The 26077-nt window shown below is 38.1% G+C and overlaps 1 protein-coding gene across 1 annotated transcript; it reads right to left on the reverse strand.

Annotated features, from left to right (window-relative positions):
- Window positions 1-5500: 5500 nt before the first annotated feature.
- Window positions 5501-15965, reverse strand: LOC129940995 (exosome complex exonuclease RRP44). Its single transcript, XM_056049532.1, has 9 exons — window positions 15833-15965; window positions 15434-15762; window positions 8020-8449; window positions 7396-7959; window positions 6820-7316; window positions 6282-6746; window positions 6022-6225; window positions 5828-5960; window positions 5501-5764 (listed from the first exon to the last, which is right to left on the reverse strand). The coding sequence occupies exons 1-9, from the start codon at window positions 15884-15886 to the stop codon at window positions 5519-5521; spliced, it is 2922 nt and encodes a 973-aa protein (XP_055905507.1). The 5' UTR covers window positions 15887-15965; the 3' UTR covers window positions 5501-5518.
- Between the last annotated feature and the right edge of the window lie 10112 nt (window positions 15966-26077).

Here is a 26077-nt window from a genome sequence, read left to right on the forward strand (position 1 = left end):
GCATGTACTTCAACTACAAACATTTTTTTCCATTGTCTTGCAAGCGGTTGCAAGTCCAGATTATAAATTTGTATTTATCGAGGTAGGTGCTTATGGACAGCAAAGCGATGGTGGTACATTTGCCTCTTCAACTTTGTTTCGTCACTTCGAAAATGGGCATTTTAATATTTCAAAATATTTACCAAATACAAACACTATCTTACCTTTGGTTCTACTAGCTGATGAAGCATATCCTCTTAAAAGGTACATTATGAGGCCATATCCAAGACGTAACCTTGGAAAAGAAGAAACGCTTTACAATGAACGTTTGTCAAATGCGCGAATAGTAATTGAAAGCGCTTTTGGTATAATAACACAAAAGTGGAGAATTTTGACCAAATGTATCGAAACTACTACAGAAAATGCCGAAACTATTATAAAATCTATATGTTTACTACATAACATTGTCATATTGCTATAGACAAAGAAGGACCACCAGCGCACAATAATTATTCCACAGCTCAAAAAAAATGTTGATCAAAGAACTAATTTCGCTTTTAGAGGGCATAATAGAAGTGCAACCGAAGCTTATAATATTCGTGAAGCTTTCAAACAGTTCTCTTGTAATGAAAATAACATTCGCTAAGATGAGAAAATTAAATAAAGAAAACTTACTGATGAAACTGGGTTATTTTATTATATTGAACGAAAAATTATTACAAAATGACAATTACTAAGCTGAAATTATTGATTCTCTTGGGCACTTTGTTTATCGTCTAGAGCACAGTCTTCATCCTCCTCGGCGTATAATTCAACCTTCTGGGCAAATGTTGATGTTTGTGAATGAGTCATTTGATTTGCAGTTAGTGGCAAGTTGTCTTCAATATTTACAAGATATGTGGGATCTGAAATATTTGGTATCAATTCTACAGAACTGGGTCGACTAAATTCCTCCGGAGAAAAGCTGTTTACAGGAGAGTATTGCGGTTGAGGATTTTCTTCTTGTAGGAACACATCCAATAATTTTCTTTGAACAGAGATCTTTCTGTTACGTGGCCCTTTTTTTAGGTGACGAAGTAAACTTAGCAACAAATTTCGATCTGGGTCTTCTGAGGTTTTATCATTGGACCTACTTTCATATAACTAAAGTTTTCTTTTTTTAATCTGAAGATATTCCTGTTTCTTTTCATAAACCTTCTAGACCTTTGAGAAGTAGAACGTTGATTTTGAGTTATGGGCACCGATATTTCATAGGGTTTTTTATGTTGTTGTGACTTGTGTACCTCAGGCTGGGATTCTGTTGAGGTTCCCGGCTGAGACAACGGCAGGGACGAAGGTTGTGATACCGCTGGCTGAGGTTTTAAAATACCTGTAACTGGTTGCGGATCCGTATCATCTTCTTGGCTGGGACTCCCTATTTCAGACAAGTTTCCACTTAATTGCTTTGGAGCAATTTGTTTTGCTAAAAATAAAAGTGAGTCATAGTAAGCCCAACAAGACTATTTGTTTTTGGCCGCAGCACCAGATCTTCCAGCTCCATTGCACTTGGTGTACTCTTTTCGGAATTGGTCCCTTAAATTACTCCATTTTTTCTTTATATCTGGAACAGTCAGTTCCATCTCTAAAGAAACTTCGGTCCATAGTTGCTTAGCAATGTCTCTGTTGTTATAAGTTTTGGAAAATTTATCCCAGAGAGGTGGCTTGCTGTAAATACAGCTAATAAATTTGTCCGTATCCATATTTTATTTTTTTTCCGTGAACTTTATTTCAAAAATTGACCCGACAACTGGCGAGAAATCCAAACATGTTTGGATTATGTCTGTTGATCGGTTACTATCGGCCGTCATCGGATGATGCCGCTTTCAGTGGTGTACGCGCTCTCTTTCCTTTCTATGTGTTTGGTTCGATCGGCCGACAACGGCCGAGCAAAATTCGTCCGATGACGGAATAAGTGAACGCGAGCCGGTAGGCATAGTAGAGACTCTATGCCCCTTAAGGGGTTCCCAACAGAGTAAGTATCTCCTTTCCAATAGTGATAAGTTGCATATCATTAGAACGGCTTTTTGACGCACATTCACGTCTACTATGGCGCTTGTCTTATTTATTTGTATTTTAAGGAGTATTCCTTCTATAACTGACTAACTAAAGCCGGCGAACGGTCAGGTTTTATGAGCACTCTGCTTGTGCTAATAACTAACTAATTTTATTCGTTTTTAGATTCTCAGCGTATGATAAGCTCATTAAATTCTGATCTTGACAGCATTTTACAATGGGGAATCAAAAACCGTGTAGAATTCAATGATTCGAAAACGCAATGCTGTCTACTGTTGCAAAAACGTAACCCTCGCAAATGCCAATATCCATGAGTGGTTCTTGCATCGAGGAGACTGAACAGCTATCAGTCCTAGGTATGTGCATTACAAACCACTTGTTGTCAAGTGCTCACATATTTGACATCGTTAAAAATGCTGCTAAATGTTTAGGTTTTTTCCGACGATGCAAGAAGTTTTTTGCCCCTTCTGATCTGGCTATAATTTATAAAGCCTATATTCGTCCAAAACTTGAGTACAATTCTCATATTTGGGCATGTGCTCCTATAACCCACTTGAGTCTCTTGGACAGAATTCAAAAGAGAGCTCTAAAAATGATAGGTGGCCATTGTCTATCTAAAGCATCCCTCGAACGCCGTGTCGGTCGTAATGTTTCATGTCTCTCATTATTTTATCGCTACTTTAATTAACAATGCTCTAACGAAATACCCAGTTGCATTCCACCCTTCAAAAAATTTAACTGTAATACTCGTTCAGTTTACCCTTGAGCCCAATTTCAGCCGTACTGTAAAGTACACAGATTCTGTTTTTAGTCGCACTACACGAATGTGGAATGCTTTACCAGACTCAATATTTCCCACTCATTACAATGTGTAGGCCTTCAAAACCAATGTGCATCGGTATCACTTATCAAATCTTATCCTCCCTTCCTAATTACTCGCCCTGTGTATAATCATTATAAGGGTAATTATCCCCATGAGTGTGCATACAATGTAAACAAAACAGCCCTCCCCTACCAAACCAGCACCCTATACCTACATTTTTTAAGATTTGATTATAATTGTCAGATATAGGTAAAGATCATAGGAAAGCGTCTATGATTGAGAGGTCCGATAGCGCAATTAAACAAAGTCGTTCTGATGATTGGTAGTTCTGTGCGGGCTTAAGGTCCAAAATGGGTTATGTTGCATTAGGGCATTATTTAAGAGAACACCTGGCAACTCAGTACCCGTGGCATGATGGTTAGTGCGTTGAGCTGTCCTGCCATAGGGCTTGGGTTCAATCCCTGCCTACGCCATCTAAAGTTTTTTTCATTAGTACTGCCTCTTGCCAGAAATTGACAAATTCTCCAAGAGTAATTCTTTTCCTCAAAAGTTCTTTCTCAAAAAATTAGCCGTTCGGATTCGGCTTTAAACTGTAGGGTCCCTACATCCCTGACAACAATACTCACACACTGGAATGGTTGAGAGTTGTAAGTCAATATACCCTAGTTCTCAACGGACTATTGCGCCATATGATTTATACCTGGCTGATCTAGCATTTTTTGAATTTTTCAAAAGTCTAACATATCGGTTTTTTACATTTTTTGTCTATAAGGTTCTATGTATTTACAAGCCATTAGGGTAATAATTGTATTTTAATTATTTTTTTATCAGAAAACATACAGCTTTTTAGATTATTTTGTAAATTATATTTGTTTCATCTAATGGGAAAATGTATGCCGGCTCTTGCCATTGGAGTGAAATCAAGGGCCTGGTCCTTTAGGTTAAAGGTCGTGCGTAAGGGTGACTTCCTGACCATACAATGCAAAACCAGTTGCGAAGCACCAATAAGCATCGAATATGGACGGATTAAATGTTCTAGGGTCCTAACTGCGATATTATAATTTTCCTTGGCGATTTGAATGCCGAGCTAGGAAGGGAAGACATATTCGGTGGAATAATCGAGGAAAACATATTGGCCGACACCGCTTCCGAAAACGGATTCAGGCTCATCGATTATGCTGCGGGACGAAACGTCGGGGTAACCAATATGGGTTTGCATACCTTAACATCCACAAAGGAACTTGGAGTTCTCCATATCAATCAACCGTCAAACAGATTCAGCACACTGTGATCGATGGTAGACACACTTGCAGCATCATGGATGTACGAACTTACCGAGGAGCTAAGATCGACTCGGTTTTCAGACCCAAGGCAAAACAGGAAGTTGCTGGAAGATACAACGTAGAACGGCTACAATCGCAAGAGAGCGCCAAATCCTTCTCCGCCCGAGTCACATCTCACATCAACATCTTTCGAAATTCTCTTCCGCCAACACAATGTATCGATAACCAGTGGCAACATTGCCAAGATGCAGTCAGAGAAACCAGGCCGAGCTGTTCAAAACAGCTGGAGATAATTTTGTTAGGATCATGCACCAACTAATCTATAAGAAATGGTCAGAAGAAAGCATGCCTGATGAATGGAACCTCAGTATTGTTTGCCCGATTCTGAAAAAAGAAAACCCTCTTAACAGCACCAACTATAGAGGCATCAGTCTGCTTAACATCGCTTACAAAATCTTCTCTGCTTTAATATGTAAACGTCTAAAGCCAATCGTCAACAACCTGATAGGTGCTCATGAGTGTGGTTTTAGACCAGGAAAATCCACGGTCCATCAAATATTCACATTACGGCAGCTTCTGGAAAAAACCCAAGAACATCAAATCGAAATCCACCATCTTTTCATCGATTTCAAGGCCGCATATGACAGCATCTAAAGGGACAAACTGTATAGAGCAGAGCCATGTATTGTTTTGGCATCCCTGCTAAACTCGTCCGTTTGTGCAGGATGACCATAGAGAATTCGCGTTGCTCCTTATAGATTGAAAACAATTTAACAGAACTTTCAATGTCGAAAAAGGCCTAAGACAAGGGTTGCCCTGTCATGCGATTCCTTAAAATCGTCCTTGAAAGAATAGTACAGAGCTCCCACGTCAAAACTAGAGGCACTTTCATATGCTGAAGACATTGACATAATCGGAATAGCTTAGGGTGATGTCAATGGGCCTTTGATGTATTGAGACAGGGACGACCAAAGTGTTGCTATATAAGACCCTCATCACTTCCGTCCTGCTTTACGGTGCAGATGTATGGACTATGACAAAAGCGGATAAAAGCACCTTGATCCTCTCGAGAGAAAAGTTTTCGCATGATCTACTCTCCCGTATGCAAAAAAGGTGAGTGGAGGTAAAAATGTGGAACGACGAGATGGAAGTAGCCACTGCCAGAAGGATACAAATCCAACGACTGAGATGGCTGGGTCACATAGAGCGCATGGAAACTAACGTCCGGCCATGAATGTTTTTGAATCAACGGCCACAGTACAGAGCAGTAGTATAGAGAAATTTGTTGGGTGACGCCTTAGTTCACGCAAGACTTTAGCGCCACCTCAGAGAAGAAAGGAACAGAGATTTTAAAAAAATCAAATTTATTTATGGTTCAATTTTATTTTTTCTTCATTTGTTTCTTATTCTTCTTAGGTTGCTCGACTTTCTGTTTCTTTGCACTCGTTGGCTCTGCAGTATCCATTGACTCATTGACAATAGGCTCAGCACTGAATCCTTTAATGTAAGGTTCAACCATTTGAAAAACTAATTTTTCATGTTGAACGTTCCTTGAGTCTAAACTTAACCTCACCCGAACTGGGTCGAATGAGTGGAATATAAATTTGCCACAACGCTGGGTATGATCCTGTGAATGAGAACATGGAATATGGAAAACTTTGTAACAATAACAATAATCACATTTACTTACATCTTCATTATATACAAAAGCAATGTCTGAATCTTTCTTGTTTTCGTCTTTTCCGTTCAAATAGATGGTACCTTCTAGACCGAACTTTGGAATCAATACCTGCAGTGCATTCTTTCGAACAAATAAGACATAACTGAAAAGTGAAAACAACTTGTTAAAAGAAAAATTACTCAGAGACAACATTTTCCATGTACCCTTCTTCATCTTGCGTCTTTCCACGGAAAAACAGATGGGTATTCATTGCCACAGACGCTCGACCAGCGTACTGAGCCATTTTGTGACGGTAGTTCAAATTCTGACAGAGAGCTTCATTGGATTTTTTGTCTAGAAGTCCGGCATAGGTGCTATCGGCCCCAATACTGGCCGCCAACAAACGATGCACTATTATATCGGAATACCTTAACAAACAAAATTATATTATCCTTAAATTTAAAGTCAAAACCTCAATACTTACCGACGGATGGGTGAAGTGAAATGAGTGTAAATAGGAGCAGCCAATCCATAATGGAAAAAGTCTTCTCTGGCGACAGTTCCACTTATAAAATACAAAGCCTGCATCATGCAACGCGTAGTCAATATCCTTATCATAACATTAAAATATGGATTGTCTTCCTTTACTGCCAAATCTAAGGATTCGGCTAGTTCTTTTCCTGAGTCCGTATTTATTTCAAAACCTTGATTGCGCGCTGCTTTGATCAGAGGATCAAAGTTATTTGGCGGTGGCCTGGGATGACGACGCAACATAGCACATTCAGTAAATTCATTGGCAATGTGTTCGGCGACAGTTATATTAGCCAGCAACATAAACTCTTCCACCATAGAATTAGTTTCTCGAATTTGCTTAACTTCTACTTCAAGAGGTTCATGCGTTTCACTGTCTACTTGGAAACGAATTTCTGGCGATGCTAAGACAAGAGCACTTACAAAATTATGTTAAGTTAGTAAAAGTATTCTAAAAAATGGAAGTTATTTAAAACAATTTGGTAACTAACCCATTATCCATACGCCTTTTCTTAAGAATTTTTGCTAATTTATTGAGGTTCCTTAGAGATTTTGCCAGCTCATCATTTTGTTTCTTATCATCAATGATTATTTGAGCCTCCTCATAGGTCATAGCTTTCTTTGATTTGATAACACTTTTATGGAAACGTTTATTAATAATATTCGCCTCGTGATCTAATTCCCAAACGCATGAAAATGCAAAACGCTCCTGATTTCCAACCAATGAACAAAGATTCGAACTAAGTAGTTCAGGAACCATGTCAATACGTTTGCCAACTAAATAAACAGTTGTACCTCGTGAAGCTGATTCCATGTCTAATGCGTTTCCTGGCCGAATGAAATGACTTACATCGGCAATATGTACGCCAGCTTCTAAATTACCATTCGGTAAGAGACGACAGTGCAGAGCATCATCTATATCTGTGCATCCCGGAGGATCAACAGAACAGATGTATAAATCTCGTAGGTCAACACGTTTTGCGTAATCCTTTTTAAAATCATAGCAAACAAAAAAAAACTCGAAATTAATACATTCATAGAAGTTTAAATAAAAATATATAGTTTACCTCCTCCGTAATTGTCCAAGGCATCTTGGGCAAGAAACTAAGTACCTCTTCTGAGAATTTACTGTGCGGCACATCATGTTCCAACAAAATAACCTCGTTCTCTGTCTCTGTATTACCAAGCGGCCCAAGCGCTCTTACGAAATGTCCATGAGGATAACGAGAAGATCTTGGCCACGTATCAATTGCCACAATAATTCGTTGCATATACAATTTATCAGCTTGTCTACTTTCGATACGAATTCTAGGAATCTTTCGATCGGCCGGTATAAAGACGTGCCTTGTGGACCCTTCGACCGTGTTTTGTTGCAAAATACCACAATATTGACGCCATTTCCGTCGGATTATACCAACAATGACTCCAGTTGGTTTACCTTTCTCCCCTTTCTTCTTCTTTTGAAATACTTTATCTTCTTCGATATCATCCAAATTGTCACCATGATCATTGTCGTCTTCTTGAAGTACAATTTCACTTGGAGCCGACCATTGATCCTCGGGCAATAATTCAACTGCAACAATATCGCCATCAACGGCACGATTCAGCTTTTCACGTCCTTGAATTAGAATCTAAGACGACCAATCATTAATTTAGAATTTTCGAGATATTCCATAAACATTTTGACTTACCATACTATCATATGATTCATTGCTAACAAATCCTTCAAGGTAATTCTCTCGGGATGCCATAAATGAACCCTGAATAAGTTTTCCACAGCGAATTCCTTCATGGATTTCGGTAATGCTCAAATGTGGTGGAAACAATGGTAGTCGAATATTTTCAATCTCGAAATTTTTGTGGGCGTATTTGTCCAACAAAAATGGATGATCAATCAGTGATTTGATGTAGTCTTTGGCTGAAGCAACAAGAATACCTTCAGCTTCTGCCTTTTCACGATTACCAACATCATCGGTGAGAAGAATAACACGAGTTCGTTTGTCACCAGCTTTCCTCTGACTCTGTTGAAGGTGTTCGTCATACCATTTGGCTGCACAGCGAATGGCACGATCGTTGCGATCGTTTTGAGTTTCTCCTGGCTTACGTTCTACATATGTGTCTCTAAAATAAATTAAAAAAAAAAGAAAAGCACATACATATATTATGCATCTTGTTTGGGTTCCAACTTAAACACTATGAAACTTGCTAATTCGGCAAAACATTGTTTGTAAAAATATCACCACGAAAGGCATGAAACATTGCGGCAGTTTTCGAGTGATGTAAATTTGTCGGTTATAGTTCTATCGCCTATCATGTTTAAAACCCTTTTTTTGGATTATCCAAAAGTTTTGGACGAATGAAGGATTTGTAAATTATATCCAGATCAGAATAGGTGAAAAATTGCTTGCCAGTCGGAGAAATCGTAAAGACCTAGCAGCCTTTTTGGTAATGACGAATACGTGATCATTCCATAAGAGGTGATCTGTGATACACATACCGAGTACTGAAAACTGATTAGTTCCCTGGATACAAGTGTCAATCATAGATAGCGGCATCGGGGGTGAGTTACGCTTTAACAACAGTAAACAGAATTGAGTTTTTGAGGCATTACATTCTACACGGTTCGTAATTCCCCATTGGAATGTTGTCAAGATCGGAATTTAATGAGCTTGTCATACGCTGACATTGAAGTTCCACATCCAAAGGACAAGGAAGTGAATCTAGAAACGAATATGAAAAGCTGAGGGTACTGTCATCGGAGAAACAGTTTAATGGATAAGAAGTGGCAGACAAGATATCGTTTATGGATATAAGGAAGAGAGTCGGATACACAACGATGCCCTGAGGGGCGCTAGCATTTATTTTATGGATTCCAGATTTGAAACGATTATATGAAACTTGTATTGAGAGGTTATAAAAGTTGTTTCTAGTCCTACGCATAAGCAATTCATCAATACCAAAAGAACGCATTTTCTATCAAATGCCTTTGAAATATCAAATGCAATAATCTTACTTTCTCCAAGTGGACTTATTGCTATGAAAGCCACACTGCCGGTCATTAAGAAGCTTTCGTTCTTTGAGATATTTCTTAAGCTGATAATTGATCAGCGTTTCCATGACCTTGGAAAAAGGGATGTGAGTGCTATTTGAAAATTGTTGGATGGTGAGAAGGATTCTTCTTTTTCAGGGTTAGGTAAGGTTAGGTTAGGTTATAGTGGTTGTCCATGAATCTTGAGGCTTCCTCCTAAGCTCAATGGAACCAGCTTGAGTCCCTTGCGAAACGTGAGAGGCTGATTATACCGATATGATTTAGATCGTTTAGATCGTTAAAGAAGAATTCTCCTAGGTAATTCTTGCGTTTTCGAGCTAGAGCAGGGCATGTGCAGAGAAGATGAAGAACCGTTTCTTCCTCTTCCTGCAAAAGTCATTTGAGAATACGCTTAGTCTCGTGGCGTGCTTTCCTATTAGACAGTGTCCGGTTATGACACCTATTATCGAGCTTATATGCGATCTGCTTAGAGAGAGCAAGCACCTTGAACGTTTTAAATCCAGTGTTGGCCAGATGTTTTTTGTGACTTGACACGTGGTGATGTTGTTCCACCTGGTGCCTGCCCTCCTCGCAGCGCCTTGCATTAGCAACAGTTTACAAGTAGCGATTGGTATGCCAGTACTTGCCAAACGTGGTAGGATGGGCTGTACTGTACCGTTCCTCGCGAGTTCATCTGCCTTACAGTTACCTGGAATGTCTCTATGCCCTGGCACCCAGCAAAGGTGAATATTAAAATGTTGCGCCATCTCCATTAGAGATAATCGATGTTTATGGCCTGTTATAGAGTTTGTAGAGACAGAGTCCAGAGATTTGATAGCGGCCTGGCTGTCAGACAAAATACGGATATCAGATGTTAATATCACGTTTTCTTTGAGCCAAGATAAGACTTCCTTAATCGCCAAAAGTTCCGCCTATAACACGATACAATGATTGGGAAGGCGGAATGAGAGACTTAATTTCAGTCGTTCAGAGTATACACCTCCACCAACCCCTTCTTTGGTTTTTGACCCAACTGTGTAAAAGTGGATTGACTCATCCTCCAAGAATGTCCTATCCTCCCAAAAAGCTCTGGTAGGTATAGAAATCTGGAAGTTTCTGTCGAATTGTAGTTGGGGGATGGTGGTGTCTGTGTGCTTTGGAATTGATTCTAAGTACCTTAGAATTACGGAGTGGCCAATGTTGTTGTTAGTCCACTGCGACGAAGCATTAAGGCGAATAGCAGAGCTTGCAGCTTTTTGTTTGCTAAATATGTCAAGAGGTGTAAGGTAGAGCAAGGTGTCCAGTGCCGCAGACGAGGCAGGCTTATACATAGGCAGGCTGAACGTTGGACTTTATTTAACTTATCCCTGTTTATAGCTTTCTCTAAAGCAGTCCACCATACGTAAAAATCGGTCTGATTACCGAATTTTATAGCCAATGCGTGATTCTGGGTTGTAAACCCCATTTATTACTAATAGCTTTTTTGCAAGAAAAGAGAGCTACAGTAGCTTTTTTGACTCTTTCCTGTACGTTGCGTTTCCAATTTAGTTTTTTGTCTAAGACAAGACCCAGGTATTTAGCATCGTCTGAGAATTTTAATTGGATTCCTTTAATATAAGTAGGAGTGACAAATGGAATTTTGTATCTCCCCGAAAATAAGACCAGATCGGATTTGTGTGGGTTAACACCCAGTCCACACCGACCAGCCCAAAGTATTAGTCTGTCCAAGGCATTTTGTAAGAGTTCTTTTAGGATATTAAGATGCTTTCCTGAAACTGCTATAGCAACGTCGTCCGCACAGGCTATCAATCTAAAACCCCCCGCATCCAGACTAGTTAGGATTTCATTCACCACTAGGTTCCAGAGGAGAGGGAATAGAACACCACCTTGCGATGTCCCTCTACTAACGAATCGTCTGCTAGAAGAGTTGGCCAGTTTTGAGTTTATTATTCTGCTGGTAAGCATTAAATGAATTAACTCCCGAAGCGAACTCTCTACATTTAGAGATGTCAGAGCAGATGTGATTGCAGATGTGTCCACGTTGTTAAGGGCACATTCGATGTCAAGGAAAGCAACCATAGTGAACTCTTTATGATGGAGGGAATATTCGATGGTGCGTACTAAAGTGTGTAACGCTGTTTCCACCGATTTACCTTTACAGTAGGCTTGTTGAGACGAAGACAGAAGTCTTGTATCGATACGTGCCCTTAAATGGATATCAATCAATCATTCCAGGGTCTTAAGAAGGAATGTTGATAGACTTATAGGTCGTAGATCTTTAGGATTGACTTGGGAGTATTTACCTCCTTTAGGTATAAAAACAACTTTCACTTCTCTCCATGCCCAGGGAACATGGACCAGGTAAAGACAGCTGGTAAAAATTGCCTCAAGGATTGGTGCAATTAAATCAGAAGCAAATGGTGTTTTCGATTCGCTCGGAAAGAGACGTGGAGAGGATGGAAAATGGAAAAGCTAACGCAGTGGTTTTGCCAGCGTTAAAGAACACTTCTTCAGAACAATAGCGGGGATACTATCTAGGCCAAAGGATTTGTGAATGTCAAGATTTTTTAGTACTCTAGCAACTGTACGAGTGCGAAAGAAAATTCTTCCTATAAAATCGTGTACGCTCTCAGGAATAGGAAGACTCATGACACTTTCCGGTAGCGTCAAATTAACAGCAAATAGCTTCAATCAAATTGGCTTTGGCTTGGTGTTTCGTACGTTTTTTAAAAATTACCAGACATTTTGAGTACCTTTGGCACATTGTAGTATTTTTCCGTAATTGCTAGTCATGCAAAGATTTGGTTCGCCGAATTGAACTTATTTCGGTTTTCCTCAGTGAGGTTGACTTTATAACATCAAAAACTTACGTCTCTGATATTAATAACCTCTATACAGCTCAAACGAAACAATGAGTTCTCTTTGGGTTTAATAGAATTTCACCATTCGTGATAAAATTTCGAATCAAACAAAGAATTACATTTGTAACCACATCTGAGCTGGAGTTCACTTCTCTACGGGAAAGCATATTGTCAAGTTTAAGTTCCCGAGCCTCTCTAGGTAATACAATCGCAACAAAACACGTGAGCAGGGGAACACCCCAGGGTGGTGTCCTTTCGCCTCTTCTATGGCTTCTGGTCATGGATACAATTCTCGTTAAATTAGAGAGATGTGGAGTGAAGGCGGTAGCCTACGCGGATGATTTGGTGCTATTGGTGTCAGGAAAGTACACCTCTGTGATTAGTGAAATCACGGACTCAGCTTTGAAGAAAGTTAGTAACTGGGCCACGACTAGGAGTTAACCAAAGTAAAACTGAACTGTTGCTCTTTACCACCAAAACTAAAGTACCGCCCTTCACGCTACCTCGACTAAACGGTCAAATCCTATCATTGTCTTCCAGTGCAAAATATTTGGGAGTTATACTCGACCCTAAACTAAACTGGAAACTAAATATTCTTCTACGCCTGCAGCAAAACTTTCGGCAAAAAGTGGGGACTTCAGTTGAAGATGATTTTATGGACGTACACAGCCGTAGTACGCCCAATCTTAAAATATGGTTCGATTGTGTGGTGGCCTGCTCTTAGCAAAGCCTATAATATGGATAAGAAGAAGATAAAAAAGGTTCAGAGAACAGCTTGCGTAGGCACCACAGGGGCCATGCGTACTTGCCCAACGGACTTAAACGTTATTTTGGATCTTCTACCAATCGACCTTTTTATTAAATACATAGTTTCCTGCAGCGCTATTAGATTGAAGGAATCAAACAGCTGGTTGTCAAAACCTGATGTTCACAGCAACACAACGAAATTATACCCTCAGATATTATGTATCTCGGTAGACACTGACTACTGCACTCCTTCTTTGAGCCTTAGTAAGGGTTTTAAGGTTATTTTCCCATTCAGAGAAGATTGGGAGGATGACATCGTGTCGATACCATCTTTACTGACGGCTCAAAGATGGAAAGCGGAGTTGGTTCTGGGATCTTTTCTTAGTCCCTAAATGTAGCCAAATCTTTTAGGCTTCCTGACTTTGTTAGCGGCCCTTCATAGCTCACTTGCGGAAATGGTTAACATTCCTTTTGGTGCTATGAAGGGTAAAATATTTTCTATCTACCAAACTGAATCAAACCGAAGGTGGAGCAATTTACCCAACTGCATTATATATAGGAAGATATGGCCCACCTATAACAAAACCCGTACAAACGATCTTGATCTTGGATTGTTGCGGTTTGTACCGGACATTGGCCTATAGGAGTTCATGCAGAGAAGTTGGGTATCTCTTACAACACCTTTTGCCGTAGCTGTAGTGACCAAAGAGAAAGTGAAACCATAATGCATTTCCTCTGCACATGTCCTGCCTTGGCAAACACCAGAATAAAATGCTTTGGAAAAGCATTCCTTCAAGAACTTGAGGAGCTATCTGAGACAAAGATTAGAGACCTAATCTTTTTTCTCAATGCGAAAAAATGGCTCTAACATAATCGCTATGAAGCTTCTCTATCAATCTATCCCTTTCAATCAAAGGTCAAACGAGTTTTTGGTATCAAAACGGCGCACTACAGCGCTAATTGGATCTCAGGCTAGGTTGCCTTGAGATCGCCATTTCTACCTACCTACTTTAAGTTCCCCAAGAATTTATTGAGACCGTCCCAGTTGTCTTTCTCATATTGCCAAACGGTTCTCATAGGAGTCTTTAACAGTTTTTTTGTTTGACATGAGACAATTGAAGATATGATACAATGGTATGATGTGCCTAGAGGCGGTAATATTCTAATTGAAGTATTTATAAGGTAAGAAACAAGTCTAGGGAATTGGCGGATTGACCTGCAGCATCAGAGTTGGCCTGTTAAAAAGCTGAGTTAATTGATTTAACTCAGCAAAGCTTTAAACATACTTTCCTGAGGATGTTGTCTGAAAAGCAAAGCAAAGAAGAATTGTGTACATTGAAACCGCCCGCAATAATGATTTCATTATCAGGATAATAATTAAGCAAATAAGTATTGATCACATCAACACCCTGCGGATCATTATTGAACAGTGCGTTGAATATCGATCACCACTACACTTGCTGTTTATCGACTTCGAGAAACCCTTTGATAGCGTTAACAGGGAGTATAGCTGGTTAACTTTACGGAGGAGAGGCATCCCAGAAAAACTTATTGCCATCTGCACGATGGTAGGTTCAGATGATTATGAAATCCCAAGCGAAGTCAGACAGGGCTGTATTCTGTCACCAATATTGTTTTTGCTAGTGATAAGCGATTTACTGCTTTGTTAGGTAGCGGAGGGCTTTGACATCCTATTTAAAGCACTTGTATTACCCGGACGATGTTTGCTTACTCTCTCATAGGATTATGGCTCTCCATCAAATGACAACAAGTGTGGAGAGAGAAGCAGAAGTTGTGGTCCTGAAAATTAATTCCGGCAAAACAAAATTGATCAGCCTCGGAACCCGACCGTCGTCTCAAATAAATATTTCCTCGCAACCGTTAGAAAAAGTAGAGAGCTTTCAGTTCCATTGAAGTGTCGTCTGTATCGAAGGCGAGACCTAACAAAACGCCATCTGGATTGGACATACTGCTTGGGCTGCAAGGCAATAGAATCCCGCTCACACAAGAAGGAAGAAGAGCTGGACGACCGAGAAGAACATGGCGCAGGACAGTCGAGGCGGAATCAGCGTCACTAGGCAAAACTTGGAGGGAGCTGAAACACATCTCCGTAAACCTGTACGATGGCGAGTAGGCATAGCAGAGGCCCTATTAAGGGGGTTAAGGGGTTCCCCTTAACAGGTCTGAGGGCTTAAGTGAGTTAATAAGTTTAGCGAAAATTGTAAAAAAAAAATTAAAAATATATTGAGCTGTCTTTGAGATTTTTAAATAAATAAAATTAAAATCATCTAACCACCGTCTTAATATTAGCTTCTCAAATATAAAATAAGGTTGAAAAAAATAAATATTTAAAGCACTGTTGTTAAATGATTTTGTTATGTTGAGGAAAATTTAGGAGTTCTTAAAATATGACAAACATGCAAAAGAATTGTTTTTAAGGACTTGAAATTCGTTACAGCAAGTACTTACTTATGATGTTCATTGACAAAGACATAGAAATTCCTAGCGGCATGATTAAAAATATCTCGAAACCTATTGTACACCGAAGAACTGCGGTGTTTAACTTCTTGCAAAACTGTTGTTAAAACAATAACATTGCAAATAGCATCCTCCTCGAGTACATCTATCTGATCTAGAACAACATTAGTGTCTAGAACTAGATAATGTGGGAAATTGAACAGCGAGGTCTTGGACTTAGCGTTGTTTTCCAGCAGGAGTTCAGATTCGTTTTGATGGCAAATTTTACAAAGTTGTGAACCACATCCCAGGTCATCGCGAAGATAGTGCTCACGTACAATCTGCAGGAAGAAAAAGTCATATGGTCAAATTTTGGATTTGTTTTTTTTTACAGATTTGTTTAATTTATACTTTTAAAATGTTTCCGCGTTTTGTTTTACGCGTGAATTCACGAATAGTCTGCATTATTTGTTTATTTCGAATAACAACATGCACACAAGAAGTTTTTTTGGTTATGTTGTTCGGTGTTGTTTTGACATTGACATTTCACGTGCTGCATGCAGTTCAGTTTTCAGAAAGAAAAATTAGGTTTGTTCAACTAGACAAATTCAAGTGTAGGTTAGTTGGGCAGTTTATATTTCTAAGATCTCAGAGATTTTCGTATTCTCTTAAATATTCAACAAAATTTTTTAATTTTAGTGTCGGAATTCTGAGAATAGAATTTGTATGATTCGAAAAGTATCAGAAATCTTAGAAATATAAACTTACCAAACGAAATTGGCCAATTTTCATTGACTCTAGGTAAAATTTAAATTGAAATGTAATAATATAACCATTCAAATCTTAAGAAAGTGTATGTATACAAATCTGTGGTGTTGGTTGAATTCTTTCGGAGTGGAGGCAACTTCTCTCTGGTCAGTTTGACTGATGTCGCCTTTTTCTTTCCGAGTTTTAAGTATTTATCTTCTTTTAAGTTTAAATTACAAAAGGAACCATTACCTGAACAACAATACTACTTTATATAACTCACTTTATAATACTTGTACAAACCAAATGTTTTTTGGTTCTTCCTTTTATTAATATAAAAGGTTTTTCAATAAGTGGCTGGAACCACATGTCGTCTAGGTTCATATGGTTCAGTGTGGGCCATAAGAAATTAGTTATCATCGTTATGTAGCACTTGATGTTGACGGTGACCGCCTGACTCGTTTTCAAAAGAGAACGCACCTAAAATCCACACCAACCAGTAACTTTTTGAGGATGAATTATCACCTGGTGAACCTCTCGTGGGTTGGTGTCGTCTCATATAAGGCAATATTGCTTGTTAACACATGATTATTCGGCCAAAATTGGGGTCCTCATGAACTTTGATCCCCTGGTTTAGTTGGATCTTGTACGGTTGAAGGGCCCAAGTCCAGACGCAAAATTTGCCAAGTTGAAGTCTGCGAAATTTCAAGTTCTTGTGCACGGCAAGGAATAGAATGCCTCAGGTTTTGCTATACACTTTCTAGGACTGCGGCGATGTTCTCGGCTGATTTTGCATTTCTTGAATGTACGGCCGCAAAACGTTGAAGAGTCGACTATGAAGGGCCATCACGTCTACCGAAAAATGGTGGCAATACGAGCAACGTTTGCGTTAACGAACACTCATTTTGATAATAAATTTTAATTATTTGAAGGTGCTGTTTAATCGTTTAACTTGCCATGATGATTTGGCATAAGCAACTGAATAATAAACAAAAGATTTAACAGATGTCACCAAAACAAAATAGCTGCTACATGGCGCAATAATCTACCCGTGCCAACTAAAAAACCATATAGTATCTTAAGTTAAGCAAGACCAAGGCTAAACACCAAATTTTATCTTTTATTTCTTCTTAGTCATAAGCTATAAATGTTTGTAATGGAAAAAAATGTCTCAATAATTAATTATGTAGTTGATAAATTGCTTGGTGCATTTCTTACGAGCTAAATTTTGACAGATTTTTAGAGGGGACCTACAGTTTTAAGCCGAATCCGAACGGCCTATTTATAAAAACACTTTTCATGACAAGAATTACTCTTTGAGGATTTTTCAATTCCTTGGCACAGGCAGAGATTGAATCCAAGACCTCTGGCATGACAGTCCAACGCACAACTTCAACTCAACCCCGAGATTAATTTTGATAGACGAAAATTCAATTTAACTTGTGGAAGCTATTAACGTATTGTAAGTGTAAAAATTGAATTGCAAAACAAAATTAAAATTCGTTTTCTGAATAGTGACAGCAATGACAATAATACTCAAAAATTAATGAACTTTTATCAATAAAAACGTTGAGATTCGATCTTCATATAAATATTAAGCTAAAACACATTATTTGGGAAGACTTCACGATGGAAGCAAGTAATGTTCTTAGTGTATATTTAAAATTTTCAAATATTGCGAGAATTGGTTTATTAAACACATGAAAAAACAAAAAATGTCAAGAATGATATGTAAATATGTATGCCAATTTCCCTCAAAAATGAATGTAAGTAAGTGTAATGTATTCAAAAAAAAAAAACAAGTCTTTATTTAACAAGCTAACAATTTAATCTCATCTATAATTTCATGAAATACTTATACACATATTTTATATACATTGTATCAAAGATATATTGATCATGTTTAAGATAAATAATAGAAAGTATTAATTTGACAATGTGTATTTCCAAAAGTAAACAAAGGCTCAAATTTCCATTACCGCAGCACGAATTTCGATACGCCATTTCTACATTTGATAGATATATAAATATATATATAATAATTAATAAATAGTTTTAGAACAAGGAAACATTTATTTCTATTTTAAATTAATTTTCAAAGTTCACTTTTCCACATACAACACACACAAAAATAGTTGATTTTGACATTTCTTAACTGTTTTCTTTGACATTAGAACTCGAATGTAAAAAATACTTTGCATAAATCCAAATCCTATACATTCAAAACAAACTTGTTTTAGGCTCAAAAAAAGTAGGACTAAGTCCAAAGAAGTAAATATTTTTTGTATAACTTGAAGGTGTTTCCTCGCCTTACTATTTCAAAAATGTTTTATTGAGACCCCTACCCAACTGTAAAAAAATAAGAAGGAAATTCATGCTGCGGTAATGAAAAGTCACCCCCAAATAAAGAAATCAACAGACGCATCACAAATATCTAAACACAACCCTGGTGCCTTTGGACCAAAGTGCAGACACAATAAAATATATCTTCGACTCTGCTACCCTACCGATCCTTGGTTAAATTCTACAAACAATAAGGTTGACTGCTCGGACCAAAATGGAAAGACAAATTCTGAACGTACGATAAAGTCAAAGAGTACCAAAGGAAAATATTTGTAATAGAATTAGAATTATGGAAGTCGTAAATAGAACAAGATGGCTGAAATGGAGCTGGGCAAGTGATGAATCTTGACGACAGGAGCAAAGATTGACAAAAATGACAACTAAATGGAGCCGGAGAAAAAGAGGCCAGCATAACGACATAATAAAACATAGAATGATGATCTATCATAAATGAGTACAAATTGGTACAACGAAGCCAAAATTAGAAACATATGGGAGGCTTATACAAGTAACCAATAGTTATAACTTTATTATTTTTAGTACCCGTGGAGTGATGGATAGTGTGTAAGACTATCATGCCAGAGGTCTTGGATTCATTCTCTGCCTGTCCCATCAAAAGATTTTTTTCACGGGTACTGCCTTTTGCGAGAAATCGACAGATTCTCCAAGAGTAATTCTTGTCATAAAAAATGCTTTCTCAAATAAGCCGTTGGGTCTCTCTGGTAACGCGAACGAGTGTGGACGTGTTTCAGGCAGCGCTTCATTAATTGATTTTAATTCAAAGTTTTTCTTCTGTGAGGATTAAATTTGCGAGTGATAGGTGGTCATAATCACCCTCCTCTTTTGGGGCCGAAAGGGCCTCCAGATAAACGCTCATTTTATGAGAAAATCAATCTTTCATCCAGTTTGCTAAGTGAAAAAGATAAAAAAAGAATTATAGAAACAGTTACCAACGAGTGGATTTCAGACGAAGACGCGCAATATTCCGGTTGAGAAAAAGAAATGGATAGTGAGACAAAATCAAAAACAACTAGTATTATAGTGCAACAAATAGCATCGGAAGCCATCGTCTCCCGTTAACTAACTGCGTTATAATTGGGCACGCGCAAAATATCTCAACGGTTGCAGGACAAATTAACCTCCAACCCATAACCGACAAGAAAATGTTTACGGCAGTTATTGCCGGAAAAAGCGTCAACTAGCACCAATGCAGCAGCCATAAAGAATGGCCGATTCCATCCTTTGGCTGAGAAGGATGAGGAAGTTATTCCACCAAAAAATATTGGAACCAACTCAAGACCATATAAATAATGTTAAATTTATTTTTTTATTTATATTTTTAAGGGATGTAGAGATGCATAGCTTTTTCCTTAAAAAATTCAAGGATCTTGGTAAAGATGCCTATTCTTTTACCCCTAAACAATTAAAAAAATATAATACTATCTTAAAAGGTATTTCCAGCGTTTTTTCGCCTACGGAAATCCAAAATGAATTACTTTCGTTGGACCCCTCGTTGAGGGTGACTGTATAAAAACTTTCGAGACCAAATGGTCTAAATTAAATGATATACCTCTTGACTTGTTTCTCTGTACTACGGAGGATAGGGAAAGCTTCATGAAACTTAAACAGCTCAAAACTCTGCTTAGACATAGAATCACTTGGGATTCAATTAAGAATTCAGATACAAAACAGTGTTATTGTTGCCAAAGATTTGGGCATATTCTTGCTTACTGTAGTTTTTCCCCGCGGTGCGTGAAATGTCTTAAAGATCATGACATTGGAGCATGCGAACTCAGTCAAAAAACAGAAACATCCGTCGCATCTTGCGTCAACTGTCAATCAGAGGGCCACCCTGCAAGGTACAAGGGGTGCCCAAACAGAGTTGCTTTTCTTGAAAAAAAAGGATGCCCTGGTGTAAGCTAAGGCTAAAAAAACAAATTTCTTCGTTCCTTTTGTGAACTTGGCTAACAAGAAAATGTAGTATCTTTTGAAGACGCTGTAAGGGGGCACAAGAAATCTCCTAGCTCGCAACAAATTAAAGCTTCCCATCAGGAAATTCCAAAAAATGATGTCTCGGATTTCATGAACGAATCCAATAGACTTTTCGGCTTGCCGATCACCAGCTTAATTGCTAGAATCAGAGATTTCTGGCCTAATTATAAAAAAATGGACGATTCTCAAAAACCAGGTTAGTACCTGTGCTTTATAGCATCCCTTTCCTCCTCCTCTATTTACATTGCAATGCTGGCTCCACGTTGCCGACTGCATTGGATAGCCTGCTCTCTTCCTTACAATCCTTTACCTACATCATAATCGGTGGTGACTTTAACTCTAGACACCCTCTCTTGAGTGACACGGTCATAAACCAGAATGGCTCCTATTTAACCTCATGGTTTCAAGAAAGCCATTTTCTCAATCTAGACATTGTAGTGGCTCAAGGCCCTACTCGCCCTAGCTCTGGCTCTCATATCGACTTTTTTATTATCTCGTCTAACCTCAGAAGCAATAACAACATTGTTGTTCTAAAAAAATGAATACTTTACACTTGTTTATAATCTTAGCTTTAAACACTGAGTGAATAATCACTTCTTCTTTGTAATTTATTTTTATTATAAAAATAAATATATACTTTACTTTATTTCTGATTATCAAAGAATAAACATAGTTTTTTATTTCTTCCCGAATTTTCTCGGTTTATTGTTTTTAACTCGTTTTTCATCAGGTTATGGCCCCAGGACCCGCAAGATATTTGTTTTGTTTTTAAATTTAAATTTTAATTCGAAATAAAAACTGATCATGGCTTCAAATGCTGTGTCCGTAGAAAAACTGAAGGGACGACAAAATTTTGATGTTTGGAAGATTGCGGCCAAATCATATTTGGTAATCAGAGGATTATGGGATTGCTTTGAGAATGAACTGGACGCTGCAGCTACGCCTGTTCAAATAGCAACTGATCTGAAAGCGAAGTCTGAGCTTATTTTGTTGCTTGAAACCCAAAACTATTCGTACATAGCGGATGCTTTATCAGCTAAAAGTGCATGGGATAGCCTCACAAATGCGTTTGAAGATACTGGTCTTAGTAGGAAGGTGGATTTGCTGAAACAACTTGTTGAATTGAAGTTGAACGAGTGTGATTCCATGGAAGACTACGTGAACAAGATGGTTATGACGTCATTAAAGGTGAAAAAGGCTGGACTAAAAATTGATGACGAAGTTGTTGCGTCGTTGATGTTGGCAGGGTTGCCTGCAGATTATAAACCCTTGGTTATGGCTGTTGTAAACTCTACAAAAATACTAACTTGTGATGCTGTCAAGACTCTATTATTGCAAGAAGTTAAATACAATCCGAAATCAACTGACAGCGCCATGTTTGTGAAACCAAAGTATAAGCAACAAAAACATAAGCCACAACAGAAGTTCAGATGCCACACCTGTGGAGAAATTGGTCATTTTGCAAGACAGTGTCCAAATAAGAAAAGAGTAAGAAATAAATCGAATGAAATTGCCATGTTTTCATCTTTTTTAGCCAAGAATGAAGTCTCAGAACGAGCATGGTTTGTAGATTCTGGAGCATCAGCACATATGACGATGTGCAAGTCATTAATGAAGAATCTTAGGTCACAAACCCACAAAGAAATTATTGTTGCCAATAATGCAAAGCTGGCGGTAGAAGGTATAGGGGATGTTAATTTGACTCTTGTAGATGGTAAGAAGAAAACGAATGCTACCGTTTACGATGTACAATATGTTCCAAATTTATGCGCAAATTTGATTTCTGTGAGCCAATTAGTCAAAAATGGCAAAACAGTACGTTTTGAAAAAAATTGTTGCAAGATTTTAAATGAACATAAAGAGGTTGTAGCATCGGCATCTCTAGTTAACAATATGTATCGTTTAAATTGCATTATACCCAAACCATCACCGCTGAACAATTCTGTTGCGTTGCTTGCACAGAATGAAACGAATCTATGGCACCGTCGAATGGCGCACATTTGTGAAGACAATTTGATGAAATTGAAGAATGCAGTCACTGGTGTATCAATCGGCGGAAAGATGGATGAAAAATGTGTAATATGCATCAAGGGGAAGCACACAAGAGAACCTTTCAAATCAACTGGTATCCGTGCGAAGGAAGTTTTGGAGTTGATTCACTCTGATGTCTGTGGACCAATGTCAGTAAAATCATGTTCAGGATGTAGATTTTTCGTAACATTTGTGGACGATTATAGTCGAAAGCTATATCTTTATCCATTGAAGCAGAAGTCCGAAGTTTTCGAGACGTTTCTAACGTTCAAGGCTCTCGTTGAAAATCAAAGTGGAAAGAAAATTAAAGTTTTGCGTACTGACAACGGTATGGAATATTGTAATTCAAAGTTTCAAAAATATCTATCTGGATGTGGCATTCAACACCAAAAATCAGCCCCTTACACCCCTCAACAGAACGGAGTTGCGGAAAGGATCAATCGAAGCATTATTGAACGAATAAGATGCATGTTGTTTGATGCTAATCTTGAAAAACGTTTTTGAGCAGAAGCAGCATCAACCGCAGCATATATTTTAAATCGAATTCCTTGCAGAGGTGAAAAGTCGAAAACACCTGAAGAATTATGGTCAAAAGTCAAACCAGATTTAAAAATGTTGCGTGTGTTTGGTTGCAAGGCTATGGTGCATATCCCAAGTGAAAAAAGAAAGAAACTAGATGCCAAATCTGCAGAATGTATTTTGCTTGGATTCAGCACTGAATCGAAGGCTTATCGTCTATTCAATATGGTAACACAAAAAGTTGTTGTGAGCCGCGATGTTGTTTTCTTTGAGAATTCTTGGAGTGAAAAGGTAATTGAAGATAAAGAAAGTACAACTAACCCTTTTGTTTCATTTTTGGAAAACTTTAATGAACCAAATGCCGATTCTGAGGGAAACCATGAACAAGAACCGGCAATTGAGCGTGAATCGAATGCTATTTCCTTATCTAAAATTCATTGTGAAGAAAGCGATGTCAGCAATTATGAAACTGATGAAGGCGACATGAGTTCCATTGAAACCGAAAACGAAACCGAAGACACAATACATATCGATGATGATGTTGAAGTTACAACTGGTTTAATTGAAGAAGATGTTGTTCCTGTTCGTAGGTCCGATCGAGTTCCTAAGCCAAATCCAAAATATCAGGCAAGTTTCAATGTTAAGATTGAAGAAAATGACCCGGAAACTATTGAAGATGCTTTGTCACGTCCTGAAGCACCTATGTGGCAAAAGGCAATGGAAACCGAATTTGATTCTCTCCATTTGAATCACACATGGAATTTAGTAGACCTACCCAAAGACAAACATCCCATCAAATGCAAATGGGTATTTAAAACGAAGCGAGATGTGAATGGCGATGTATTAAGGTATAAAGCTCGTTTGGTAGTTAAAGGCTGCTCCCAAAAAAAAGGCATCGACTATCAAGAAACTTTTTCACCTGTGGCTAGATACTCGTCGATTCGTTTCTTAATTGCGATTGCATCCAAATATGACCTCAATATTTGTCAGATGGATGCTGTTACTGCTTTTTTGAATGGAGACATAAAAGAAGACATCTTTATGGTACAGCCAGATAACTTCAGTGATGGATCAAAAAAGGTATGCAAGCTCAATAAATCTCTGTACGGATTAAAACAGTCCAGTCGAGTATGGAATGAAAAGTTGAATGATGTGCTCTTGGAGGCTGGTCTAAAGCGTTCTGATGCCGATCAATGCATCTATTATAAAGTTTCCAAAAGCAGCATGATCTTCGTTGCTGTTTACGTAGATGACGTTCTGATTTTCTCCAACGATGAAAGACAAGAATTATCTGTTAAAGAAATCTTAATGAAGAACTTCGAAATGAAAGACTTGGGTGATGCATCTTCAGTTTTAGGAATCCGCATTACTCGAAATAGGTCAGCTGGAACAATTGGGATTGACCAATCTCAATATATTTCCGAAATTCTGAAGCGATTTGGAATGTTCGATTGCAATCCAGTATCGACACCTTTAGATTTGAATCAGAAGATATCGCTGAAAATGTCCCCAACTACAGAAGAGGAAAAACAATTGATGTCCAAAGTGCCATACATGGAAGCTGTTGGTTCCCTGCTATTTGCCGCTCAAACAACTAGGCCGGACATAAGTTATGCAGTCAATTTGTTAAGTAGGTACAGCAACAATCCAGGGAAAGCTCACTGGATGGCCATAAAGCGGGTCTTTCGATATTTGAAAGGCACTATAAACAAGAAACTTATCTACTTGAAGGAACCTACCCAGATTCAAGGATTCTGCGATGCCGACTGGGCAAGCGACATCGATCAGCGTAAGTCAACAACAGGTTACGTTTTTACGATGCAAGGTGCCGCAATTACATGGTCATCAAAACGACAAGCAACTGTGGCGCTTTCTACAACTGAGTCGGAGTTCATGGCTATGGTTGCTGCTGTACAAGAATCAATGTGGCTCAAACGTTTAGAGGCTGAAATGTTTCCAGAATGTTCCAAGCAAATGGTTATTTATTGTGATAATAAAAGCGCTATTCAACTTGCGAAAAATAACTCATATTCAGCCAGAACCAAACATGTAGAAACAAAAACAAAATTTGTTCGAGAAAAAATACAAGATGAAATTATAAATTTGAAATACATTCCAACCAAGGAAATGTTAGCCGATATTTTTACTAAAGCTTTGCCATCTACCAAGCACATAGTAGATGCTAAGCGATTAGGATTAATTAGTTAAGTTATCTTTAATTTTGTTATTATTCATTCAGGGAAAGTGTTGTTCTAAAAGAATGAATACTTTACACTTGTTTATAATCTTAGCTTTAAACACTGAGTGAATAATCACTTCTTCTTTGTAATTTATTTTTATTATAAAAATAAATATATACTTTACTTTATTTCTGATTATCAAAGAATAAACATAGTTTTTTATTTCTTCCCGAATTTTCTCGGTTTATTGTTTTTAACTCGTTTTTCATCAAACATTGTATGCTATAATAACATTATTGAGGCAATGACAACAGCGATAACAACCTGTATGGACAATCACAGCAAAAAAGCGCCCCCTCGTAAAAACTGGTTTAACATAACGGAAGCAACGTTAAATTTATTAAAAATTTGAAAAATTTGGAAACAAAAACTAAAAAGGACCTTCCACCACTATGGAGATCGTATCAGTCAGCAATATACAGAACTATCTGCGCGTATAAGTTGCCTCAGTAAAATTATCAAAGACAGGGTTCGCATAAAGCTTAACAAAGAGTTCAGAAACAAATTGAATAGTCTAAAACCCTCCTCTATGGAGGAAAAGTTGAATGATGTCTTCAAAGTAATTGACCAAATCACGCGGAGAAAAAGGAATAATAATCTAACAGTTGGAATGAAAATACCCAGATTAAGAATTTCACTCCTTCAAATAGATCTGACTATACTTGTGACGATCGCTTTACCTCTCCCAATGTTGTCGAGTCAATTATCCATTCAATTAAGAACAAAAAATCTGCTGGCCTGGATAAAATTTCTAATTTTATCCTGCGCAAAGCTAGAGCAATAT

Source organism: Eupeodes corollae, chromosome 1 (genome assembly GCF_945859685.1).
Source record: "Eupeodes corollae chromosome 1, idEupCoro1.1, whole genome shotgun sequence".
NCBI lineage: Eukaryota > Metazoa > Arthropoda > Insecta > Diptera > Syrphidae > Eupeodes > Eupeodes corollae.